Source organism: Thermobia domestica, chromosome 5, assembly GCF_964235325.1.
Source record: "Thermobia domestica chromosome 5, izTheDome1.hap1.1, whole genome shotgun sequence".
Lineage (NCBI taxonomy): Eukaryota > Metazoa > Arthropoda > Insecta > Zygentoma > Lepismatidae > Thermobia > Thermobia domestica.
This window is the reverse complement of record NC_137458.1, coordinates 295,543,194-295,556,222: the sequence shown is the minus strand read 5'-3', so window position 1 is coordinate 295,556,222 and position 13,029 is coordinate 295,543,194. Positions and strand designations below refer to the sequence as shown.

The 13,029-nt window shown below is 32.5% G+C and overlaps 1 protein-coding gene across 21 annotated transcripts in view; it reads left to right on the top strand.

Annotated features, from left to right (window-relative positions):
* Positions 1-13,029, top strand: part of Zasp52 (Z band alternatively spliced PDZ-motif protein 52) — a 246,443-nt gene that overhangs the window by 166,069 nt on the left and 67,345 nt on the right. For 18 of the 21 annotated variants that reach the window (XM_081760307.1, XM_081760308.1, XM_081760305.1 and 15 more), the window contains exon 6: positions 5,419-5,630. In XM_081760307.1, the coding sequence (XP_081616433.1) occupies positions 5,419-5,630 (212 nt within the window). The remainder of the gene's footprint in view (positions 1-5,418; positions 5,631-13,029) is intronic. The other 3 variants (XM_081760306.1, XM_081760310.1, XM_081760309.1) reach the window with 1 other exon arrangement.

Below are 13,029 nucleotides of genomic sequence, written 5' to 3'. Positions count from 1 at the left end.
GAATAGAAACACATTTTTGGCTATATGAGTATATAAGTCCGGTGATGTTTGATTTCGCGTATCAGATTATTCCCAAAAAAAAGGTCTTAATATGCTAATGAAGGTCAGTAAACGTCATATTAATTTATCAACCCCACTTTTCTTCACCTTGAGTTTTCTTAATGTTTCTATTCATCCCATGGGTAGGGGTGAATAGAAACAATTACTTTATTTTCATTGTAGTTTCTTTTATACTATTGGAAAGGTTAAAAAAAAAAACAGCGTATTTGTTGAAACGAACTATTTATTTGATACCTGCAAAATACAAGTTCAATAAGACCAGTATTACATAAATTACAAACTTATAAAACAATACAATGCACAATATAGGTACAAACGACCATACAGTTTTGATGATATTTGAATAAGATTTAAACCACTGAAATCACCAGGGAAACTTATCATGAGTTGAGTTGATTTTGAGGTTAACGTCCCGTTCAGCAGCGAGGCTATATTAGACGTGGACCTACTGATCAACGTGGAATCAGAAAAACATGAGCTCCCGCCTGGAATCGAACCCGGGTCTCCCACGCCAAAGGCGCGTACGCTAACCGCTTAGCCACGAAGGACCCTAAAACTTATCATATACTTAAAGCGTGCTGACGAACTCCTAATAAAACCCAACAGTTTCGTAACAATATCCTCATGTAGTAAGAACGATTCTTCAGAAGTTTCTGAAAATTTCATTGTTTATGTGCTCTCGTATAAAAACACTCCCACATATCCATTATGTTCACATTTTCGCACTTGGGTAGTGCATAGTCTCATCGAGTTTTAGCTTCTCATAAACCTTTACCACAGCAAAATCACCAGTTTTAGAAAACCATCATCTAGTTTGTGATCGTCTGGAATGTTGTCTTCTAGAGTGTTGTCTTTCTACTCTTCCGACAATACAAGGGTAGGTTGAGTTTCGTTGTGATTTGATGAAAATGTATCATTTTCAGAAAACAAATCAAAACTCTTACCAGAAACATCTATTCGTACTCTCTTCTTCCCTTATTTAATTTTTTCATCTTTTCTCATGCTCTTGAGAAGACCCATAAGGGAACGGTTTACTTTGCTGTTCTGTTTCTTCTCGTTCATTGACTCTTTTTGGCAGCATCCTCAGTATTTGGTCTCGACAAAGGGGAAAAATTCCACACTTTTCAAATCCAGCCCTGATATTTTCCTTCTTCAGTTTGCCACACATTTTTTTCCCCAGAAGAATTGGAAATTTGTTCTTAGAGATTGTTGATTCATTCCTATCAGGTCCTTTTTTCCGCTTCTCAAGAATTTTCCACTCCTCAAGAAGTGTTTCTATTCACCCCGCTAATTAAAAATCATAACAATAACCCAGCAAAGTTAAATTTTGTTTAAAAATAATTTACAAAAGGAAACCTTTTACTATGAACGTCAGTACATGAAACAACAAACTACAAAATAGCATATGTTCAAATACAACAAATATGAAAATGTCATACTTACCAAAAAAGTTTGAGGAGCGCTAAAATACCGTGTAAGATTTCAGTAACACATTAATACTACTGCCGTCTACCTCAGTGTTCCCAACTCAGTAAAACATTTTGTCTCTGCCCTGAACACTTTAGCCGTATAAGACTATGTTAAGATATTTCAGTTTTCTTGATTAATTTATCGTCCAGATAAAACTAAAACTAATCTGAGAGTTTTGTTTCTATTCACCCCCATGTTTCTATTCACCCCATTTGACGGTAAACAAAATGTCTAGATAGGAAATCATGCTGACAGCTACTTAAGAAGAAAGGTTTGACAAAACTGTGCACAATCGGTCTTTAACTATTTTCTCGCAGAGAATAGACACAGAAGAAAAAAGAGAAAGAAATAGGTGGTCAGTAGGATGAAACTTGTTTTCTATCTCCGGACTTGAAGGAAATGATATTGGCAGCCTTCCACAAGTTGGGAAAGATACTTTTTGAGAAACATCTATTGAATAATAACAGCAGTGGGTGGACAATTGAGTGCACTGTGTTACAAAGAAAAACTGCCGATATTGTCAGGACCAGAAGAACGGTGAGAAGATAGTGAGGAGATAGTTAATTTCACTTAATCGGGAGAGGTAGTAATCATTACAATGTAGAAGTAATTCATTGTTAAAATGTGAGGGCAATATTTCTTGAGAAATAAGAGGTGTAAAAGCAGATGTACAGTTTCGGAATGTGCAAATAAAAAAAAAAGTACTTGTAATACAATATTAGTTTCATGACGTAATAATAATGAGTACAAGTAGTATCTGTAACACTGCTAGGAGTTATGAGGTGTGTTAGGAAAGTATAGAGACTAACAATACTGTGCACGAACCGACAACACTGTTGCCTCCACATTTACACGGCAGGTCAATCTTTGCTGTTTACTCAGTACAAGTTTGAACTTGCATCAATTGCTACGCGATTATTGAGAGCGTCTGAAGTGAAGTGAGATGCGTTACGAAAATGGACCAACAAAAGTTTGAGCAACGTTATGTCATTGAATTTTGTATAAAGCTTGGCGAATCCACTGCTGTGACTTATAAAAGTTACGAAGGGCTTATGGAAAGCATTCCCTATTCAGATCATAAGTGTTCAGATGACACAAGTTTTTAGAAGACCGGAAACAAATCCAAGCGGGAGTGAGCAAATATAAAATCAAATTTGTTTCTAATTATTTTTATGACAGTCGGGAAATCGTCCATAAGGAATTTGGACTACCAATATAAACTGTTAAACAAACTTTTATTGGGAAATCCTTGAAAGATTCAGAAAAAAGGATGATACATGTGCGACCAGGACCAGGCATTGCATACACGTGAATCCTGCACCACGACAATCCACCATGTCACACTGCAGTCTCCATCAATGAATTTTTGGCAGAAAAAAGCATACTTGTGGTTCCTCAGCCCTCCTATTTGCGGAATCTCAATCCCTGTTCCTTTTTTTTTTATTATTCCCTTAGCATAAACATCACTTGAAAAGGGCGCCACTTTGGTACCTTGGATAATATCCAGAAGAGCGTAACCGATGAGTTGAAAGATATTCCAGCAGAAGCCTTCCAGTACTGCTACGAAGAATAGAAACAACGCCTCCATTGCTGTCTGGCTGCCCAAAACAATTAGTTTGAAGGGGATAACTTTGATTTGTAGAAATAATAAGCTTAATGTTCACAGAATATCAATCTTCATTACTTTTCTAACATATCTCGTATGAGAGTCACCGTTAGAAGAAGCCAAAAATGGGCACAATCTGCTAGTTAATAGTATATAATATGATCTGTTCCGGCAAAATGAAAACTTCCAATTATTGAAAATGAAAATAAATATTTCAGCTTAACATCTCACGATTATGACCTTTTAGGCTAAGGGAGACGGATGATTAAGGCAAATGAGTGATGATGGAATAATGGTGGAATGAGAATTTGGAAGGGAACTGGAATACCCCAAGAAAACCTGCGGACTCAATGTGTTGTTTATCACAAACTTACTTGACCAGGGATCAAACTAAGGCCTCCATACATCAGAGATAACACACGCGCTCTACCACTGAGCCACCGTGCTCCCTAACTTCCAATTATTATCGACAGTGAACGACAGTTTTTAGCTCCATAACAATTACATTTTCTTGATTTTTTTTTTTTTTCGAAGACCGCGTGAGAACACCCTCATGTTCACGTATGCCATTTTTGCTCGGCTCAATATCTATCGATTGATTTCTGTCTCGTCTGTACACAAGATGATAGTAAAATAAACCGGGTCGTCAAGTCTAGGAGGCTTAGGTAGGCAGGTCATGTAGCTAGAATAGAAGTAGAAACGCTTTCAAAGTCTTGACTGGAAGACCAATCGGAAAACGACCATTAGGAAGACCTGGGCGCAGATGGGAGGACAATATTAAGATGGATCTCGCAGAGATAGGAACACAAAGTAGAAACTGGATCCAATTGGCTGAGGATAGAAGTCAGTGGAGAGCTTTTGTGCACGCGGCATTGAACCTCCGGGTTCCATAGGCTATAGAGTTAGCTTAGTTAGTAGTTAGTTAGATAGTAAAATAAAAAATTAAAGTTCAAAAGTTAGTCATTATTTTGGACCACATCTCATTATGGTCATATTGATAGTGTAATAATGTAAAGCTTGATGAGAATACACCTACATTTTACACTGTAGCACGATTTGCTTCAGAGTTGTTCATTTTCATCGATTTCCAGGCGCTCTTCTCGTATGAATTTGTTTTGTTGAATCTTTTTGAATTATATATATTTACGGTGTAGATCCGACAATTAAGTAATAAGACTGATTTTATTGTGACGAAACAGTGGATGCAATCCGTAAACCAATATGTGCGTTCGAAAGAGTAACCTCTTCTCTACAATCTGGCAACACCGCATTGTTGCACGTGAAGCATGACGGGAAATACAACGCCATTATCAGCAATCATTGAGAGGCCCTTGTCACGCTAGCAGCATGGAGCAGAGTGAATATCAAATTCTGTGTTAAGCGGTAAGCGCACGCGCCTTTGGCGTGGGGGACCTGGGTTCGATTCCTGGCGGGAGCTCATCTGGTTCGGATTCCACGTTAATCAGTAGGTCCACGTATCATATAGCCTCGCTGCTGAACGGGATGTTAAACTCAAAATCAGCTCAACTCAAATTCTGTGTTAAACTGGGTAAAAGTGGCACAGAGACTGTTGATTTAACGCGGAGAGTAGGGGAATACGTGTGTAGGGATGTAGGGATGCAGAGAAACTTCTACTTCGAAAGTGAGGACAATGCTCCTGTGTTTCTACGACAGTAAGGATATCATGCATCATGAATTTGTACCAGAAGGTCACACAGTGAATGCCCAATTTTATTTAAGTGTTTTGGAGCGTGTCATGAAGATACAGTAATTCGTCAATTTCGGCCTGAATACTCAGCCCCAGGCAGCTGGTTCCTTATCTATGACAAGGCACCCGCTCACCGGCCAATACTTGTTCAGGAATATTTGAGCAAAAAAAAAAAAAAAAAAAAAAAAAAATGCGTATGCTGCAGCACCGCACATATTCTCGAGATATGTCCCCCGCGACTATTTTCTGTTCCTTAAACTGAAGTTACCATTAAAAGGAAGACTTTTTGACAATGTTGAATACATCCAAGAAACTGTGTCAACGGCATTACGGAAAATACCACAAACTGAGTTGCAGAGGTCGTTCTGCTTCTTGCGTGATCGTGCCACTTGCTGTATTGATGCAGGAGGGATGTACTTTCAATACTAAACAGGTATTATTGCATTATCTTTGTTTGGTTACAATAAAATCAGTCTCATTACGTAATTGTCGGACGGTATATATATAATATGTGTGTGTATATGTGTACATAACAAATATTCTGAAGAAGATTCTTTTTTTTTTTTTTTTTCAGTGTGAATTTTAAGAAGAACGAAAAGACGTACAGCAGTGAGAACAGTGAGGTATTCAAACTGGTGCAAGAGATCGACAAGGAGCCACGAGAACCGGAACCAGGTATTGACACTAACACAGATGCATCCCTACACTACAAAAGCTACCTCGGAAATAAAAACATTCAGTCATATTCTTTCAAACGCCTTCAGGAGGCACTGAACAATGAAACAGGTAAGCTCGTAACAAGTAACGGAATACTTGGAAACAACTACAGGACGAAGGATTACATATATTTAGAATTTCTTTCTTTGCCTGTTTGTCTGTTAAAGTGGGATATATTATCAATTTGTGCGTCGTTAAAAACAGTTCTGTCCGCTTAAAACTCGTTAATAATTATATAAATATTAAATTTCTTTTTCTAGCTGTAAAACTAATGAGAATAGTGCATTGTAAAACAAAATCATTTTAGTGAAATCACATTAAAGTGAAGCCATTTTATCTATTTTGCGTACTAAATGATTTTCTTTTTAAGGAAAAACTCATAACTACAATTGAGTATCTATTCCGCATGCCCAATTTAAAATATTAATCAGTTTAGAATCGCACTGATACTAGTTGTCTTAGAAACATATGAGTGTGTGTTTATGAAAATCATGCTTGTTTGAAGTTGATACTTATTCTGCTGTGAAGTTCTGTCTAGGCAAAGTAAGCTGCCTAGAGCCCGAACTTCGGAGAGGGCTACGGCTAGGGTACAAAATGGTATACATTGAGAACACGGAAAATAATGCAGTCTGTAAATTATAGTGAGGTTATCTGTTATAGGGGCAGAGGTAGAGTGCTTATCATTGGTGCATGGGGTTCCTGGTTTTAAAATATTGAACGAAGGATCAAAGGATTTGGCAACAATGCACTATTCTTGATAATATAATAAAAAATTTAAATTAGTAAATAAAACAAATTTTTAATGCAAATTAATTACTGCAGGTACTAACAGCTTCTGTTCTTCAAGTAGCATCTTTAATACATTTTTTTTTAAGTCGTCAAGATTTGCTTGGACTTACTTTTTGTGCTCTCTTAATCTTTTTTGGGGGGAGGGGGGATAATTTTTACTTGTCAGTTTCAGCCGTGATGCGGGTACTTTCTGTATATTATTAAAAAAAAAAAAAAAAAAAAACTTATCTATCTGTGTAATACAAATTTTAAAATTTGGCATAAACGGGTAAAAATAAAATCTTTGTTCAGTATTTCATCTCTGGTATACGATTGGCTTAATATGTACACAGATAAAAACTATTAAGTAAACTACATAGTTGATAGCAAAATAAACTAGTTATCTGATTAACAAGCTGATAGTATTAGAAATCATCAATATAGGTGTTCTACCGTTACTGGAAGTCATCTTCTGTGAAGCTCCCTTGCTTTACGATTCTTCACTGACCTATTAAATTGAATAATCGACATTAATACCAGGCATCGGTCACAGTGTTTCTCTTTTTTTCCCCGTATCACCTTCGTCCATTCTATTCACTATGAAATTTATGTTGAGATTTCTAAATTTTCCCCAATACTATTTTCTTAACATTTTTCAACGCTACTAAATGACACCACCGATTACTGCTTTCCGCTCCGGTCAGTTTCTTTTTAAAGCACCACGAAGCGGCATAATCGAAAGTGCTTTTTCGTTCCGTCCAGCTATTTAATTTCTTCCCCATACCTATATTTTGAATTGTTTTTTTCGTAGTTTTATGTTTCTTTTGCACACATTTAATACCCTTATGAATTCCCCCCCGCCAAAAAAATCTTCAACAATGATTTATCAGTAAGTAAATTACTATTAATAAATTGTAGTTTAAAATAATCTTTTTATATTTAAATCTATTAATAATGCTATTTTAAATCAATGACCACTCTTTAACTGCAGTAAAATAATAGTTTTATAATTAAGATGCTGACGAATTCTTATCTTTCATGCATAAAATATAAACAAAGCTTCTCGTCTGGTCACTAACATTTTACCATACAATTACCAAATGCCTCCTTCATAAATTTCTGAAGTATTCCTTCTAGCATACTTTTGTGTAATAATCTCCGTTGTACATATCCATAAAGTAATGCAAAACATCTTATATCACTTCATCGTATGATCCAGAAATATTTTTGCGAGATCTACAACAAAAATATGATAAATTTATGATGTAGGATTTAACTATATTTTTCACAATAAACAACAAAATTTTTTTTACAAAACATTTTCATTGATATAAAAAAAAGTTCTACAAAATAATTTTCGTTGATAGCAATGAAAAAAACTACAAAACTTTTTAGAAGCTTAGTAACAATAAAACAGAACGTATCATATAAAATGTTGTCACTGATAAAAATATTTCTATAACATGTGTTTCATCGATAACAATAATTAAAATGTATTCTCTACAATGTGTTTTTCATTAATAATAAAACATAGCATATTGTACAAGATGTTGTTGATAAAAAACATTTCTACAAAAATGTTTCATTGATAACAGTAAAACAAAAGAAAAAATCGACAAATGTTTTTTCATTAATATCAATAAAACAGCATAAGACTTATCTTGCAAAATATTTTAATTGGAAACAAAAATAATTTTCTACAAATTGTTTTACGTTGGTAACAATAAGACAGAAACAGTTTCTTACATTTGTTTTTAAATAATTGTCGGAGCATATCCTACAAAATATTTTCATTGATAACAATAAAACACTTTTTGCGAAATGTTTTACGTTGATAGCAATAAAACAAATAAGAAAACTCTAAGAAAGGTTTTTCGTTTTTAACAATAAAACAGAGCTTATACTGTAATGTTGTTTTCATTGATAACAAACTAAATAAATAAATAAATAAATAAATAAATAAATAAATAAATAAATAAAATTTAAATTAAAATAAAATATTAAGCTATATTAGTGACGCATATATTTAGAAGTCTCACATTGCTGTTTCTTTTTGCAATTCTTTTACGGAAATTATTTAAAAAAGAAAAAGAAGAAAAACCTTATGCGGATTAATTATACTAATAATGTTGAATATTTAGGTAAAGACTATATTTAGTAGAAAATGTTTGTTGTATTGTTAATTTAAATAATTGTTGGAACTCCCTGTTTTAAAAAATGTCATATTTAATTTCAAAGTTCTCTGTTTAATTTAAATTCTCTTTTTGTTTCCCTATTTGTGCTTCTTTTCCGACACTTGTATTCGGAAAACTAGACTAATTACTTCTAATATTGACGTAGACGAACAATTTCTATACTCATTGAATCAGGATGAAATTAGACTTTTATGATAGATTAATTGCACATTTCTAGCACATTACTTAAAAAAATAACCCTTAGACTTGCATAGGCTTCGAATATATTTTCCATTCAGAGAGCACTATTTCTTGTAATAAGTTAGTCTTATTTCGCTACTCGAGAACGAAGCTTCTGCCGATAGAGCAATGAATGCATCTGGAAGGAAAGGTAGGTGGAAGTTGCATGTAACTGTGTTTACACTGTAATGGTCTGTTTAACATTATTAACCTTTCTTGCACAACATATTTTTAAAATTTAATAGAGCACCTTTTAACATTTTGTACTTTAATCACACGCAGTGCGTAATACCATGTGAGACTGTTATTTTTCAATAGATTCCTCAAAAATTGTTTCACTTTAATATATAACTATGATCATCTTTAGTAGATGGTTTTTGTTTTGTGATACGATATATTCGATATGCTTAAGAACCTGACTTACTAAAAATAATACAAAATTTACCATTTTTCTTTTCCTTGTTTTTCATAAGTGATAAGAGATAATGAAATGCAACTTACCACAATCATAGATAATGTTATTCTACAGCAGAAAATATGAACTTAAAGAATTTTCAATGTTGCCAGAATAACTATTCTCCCAAAATCTAAGTTCCCCAAAGTCCCAGCGACTAGAGGAACGAACTCAACTGCATTTGATTACGTATCATTTTGTCTTGGTATCCTGTGAACTAAATTTTAAATAATAGTTGTATTTAGTTTGTAATAAACAAAATAGTTTTAACATACAATTATTAAAATTAAATAATAATGCTATTTAAAAAGTACTTTACAGGATTTCAAAATAACGTGATCAAATAACGTAACCAACTAACGTAAATAACGTAATCAAATGCAGTCGAGTTCGTTCCTCTAGTCGCTACCATAACTTAATTTTGGATGAGTTGTTATTCTGGCAACACTGTAATTTCTATGGATGGCAACACTAAAAATTCTTAAGGTTTATATTTTCTGTTGTAGAATAACATTATCTATGATTGTGGTTAAGTTGCATCTCCTTTCACTTATGAAAAACAAGTAAAAGAAAAATGTTAAATTTTGTATTTTTAGTAAGTCAGGCTCTTAACTATCAAACGTTTATTTAGGCGAATTTGATTTGTTGTATTTAAAAAAAAAAAAAAAAAAAAAAAAAAAAAAAAAAAAAAAAAACGACATATACATTATATCTTGTAATTCATTTTCGTCCTTTTTGTTGTTTTAATGAAAGAAAAACCATTGGAGAAAGTACAATGTGCGAAGTAGGTAACTAAGGAAATGCTATATTCATGACACTAAATAAAAGAAAGAAAATGGATAACTTTATTAAATAAACTTTATTTTTCACCAAGGTTGCCATATCTAATTGTTGTGCACTTAAATTTGTTAAATATTAATGTTTACGTAGTGATTTGTTGTTACTTTGAGGTAATGCCATATAGCAGTTCTTTGAAAAGAGATTTTCGTAGGTGATTATAAATTTGATTTTTTTTTTTAATTCTTCATAAAATGGTGGTTACATAAATAGAAATTTACCTGTGATGTATGTTACTTCAATTTGTCACACTTAAAGAAAAAAAGTAAGCAATGCCGCGTTTTTACTGCAATGAATATATATTAAACTAGTCATGTTTTGATCAGCATGTCATGTTTTGTATTTGCCAATGTTTGAGAAGTTTCGTGTAAGCATAAGTTTAAATTTGAATTTCACAAAAATTAACACGAAACATGTTTTTATTTTTATTGTTAAAAATAAGAGTTCAGTCACTATGAAGGATTTAAGAAAATAGCTGCCTTATTAATCTGTTTCACGTAGTCGTGGAAATGTTTAAAATGTGATTTTTCAAGATGTGACATAGTGTTTAAAAATAGTACTACAAAACAAATTATATGCTCTTCAGAAAAGTGTCCATGTGGTGTCCTTTGGTTTTTATTTCAAACTGAAATATTTTAGAAATAGATTTATGTTTGTATATATGTATTAGTAGTGTAAACTGTTGTTTGTTATGTTTTTTCTATGTGTGATTTCTGTAGTATTGAGGTGTGAAGTTTCATTTTCGTTGCATTTGTGATATGAGTGAAGTAGATGTTGTTCTGTTTGTGTGTGTAAGTCAGTTGATTGTCACTTCTATTTAGATTGTAGATTGTAAAGAAATAAGACACTTCGTTATGTTAAAGTTTTTTTTCTTTATTTATTTATTATGGAAAGTAACAATTGGAGAAAATACAGTGTGCGTAATAAGATTTGTCTTTGATTCTCGTAAATATTTTAAAGTAATTTGATAATATTTAGGTCTACATGTAATAATACTTCAATTCTAGTGATTACCAATTATCATTTTCTACCTAAAGGAAACTAAAAACATCTTTAGAAACGCTCTGAAGAACGTATAAAAAAGTGCAATCTTTATTTTTTTAAAGTACGTCATATAAAATATTTTCTGAGCAGTGATTTATTTTTGGCTGTTTTGTTTTTTGACATATAATGTCACTGCATTCATAGTTTAAAATCTTTTTTTACGTCTGTATCTATTAGATGCAGATATAGTTTATCTGTATAGATTTAGAATATTTATTACTTAAATTTAGTAACCTATTTAATACCGTGTAGTTCAAATTTTAACTATTTCTCTCAACGTGCACGTTCTAGAAAAGCAATACTTAACGAATTCTCGTTCCAGCCAAACTTACGTTTTTCTGTTTTATGACCCATTGTTTTTTTTTTCTTTTCTTTTTACAAGAATATTAGCGCTAAACGAAAACGTACCATATGCTAACATATTTTCATTTATAAATTAAAAGTGGGTGAAGTTCGTTATAGCAACAAGAAAATCTTGCAGTTACATAAAGATCAGCTCCTCTTTATTGCATTTCTTAATAACATTCATTATAATTCTATTGATATTAGTTCTTAATAATTTTATTTCGTGAATTGCTATCGTAGGTATAAAATGAATCACTTGCAACATAATGGCAATAATTTTGTCTTTTAAAAACACGCATAAATATTTTAAGAATTTTTGTAGGCATTATTACTGTAAAATTGAAAATTCAGCTCTAAAATATTCGGAATTGAATTTAAATCTGTTGGAAGCCAAAGTTAGGTTAGATTCTTCGGAATATTCAATCGTGGATCTCTTAAACTTAATCTGCACTTTCATCTTTTATATAGATATATTTGCCCACATCACTTTCCAAATGTCTATGTGCTAATACCATTTAGCAGACTGATACTTATACTCAACTATAAATACTATTAACTCCATTTCACTCATTCCATTTATTGTCATTTTATATCCAAATTATACTTGCATTTCCTATATCGTAGTATTTCCAAATACAGAATAAACATATCCATTACAAATCGTGATTCCACCTAACTGAGAGAACATACTAGGATTCCAATAATTTCATACTCATCTAAATTCAACTCAAATCGTCTTAATGTGCTGTCATGACACAAACTAACTGTTTGCACAGTATAACACCTAGCACATAATATGGGCATGTGCCACTGTTTCTAAACCTTACAAGTCCGTGGTCATCAAGCCCCATTCCAAACATTCCAACAAAAACGAATAATCTTTTATCCAAAAACATTAAAATGTCACCAGAGAAACAATCAAACTTTATCTGGGAACATCATAAGAGAAAGCTTATTAAATTGGATCATATAATTGCTAACAACTCTCGAAATTTTTAAGGCACTTTATTATATTCTCTCATTTTCTCTCTTTTCCCTCTTCTTTTTTTTCTATTTTTTTTTTAAAAAAAACAAAAAGCTTTGTCATACAATATTTGCAGTGACATTGATATGTGTATTTTTCTTTTCAATACTTTTGTGTTTGTTTAGTTTAGGCGATAGAATATTTAAATAGGAAAGATGATATAGAAATACCGTACAATATGCGAGAATCTAAGTTAAAGTGTGGATAACATTAATTTATACTCAAAAAAAATTGCACGTAACAAACAAGCAGGATAAAGTTTATTCTTCATTTGCTGGATTAATTTTAACTCAGAAATATACAGAATTGGCTTTTAAAGTCTTTTAAGATTTCTCTATTGTTTTTGTAAGAGTAATATACATTTATACAGGGTGTTATAAAAATATGTCTCAATATTTTGCGAATTGATTCCTCACATCAAAATGAGAAAAAAATAAGTTCATATGGACCTGTGGTCGGAAGTTCATAGTTCCATACTTATAGGGTGCCGAAAACGTGGAAAAATGAACTCTAAAGGTCCATAGTTCCACTACTATAGGACCGATCGTAGTCGAGTCAGGACATCATCGAGGAACTTGTATG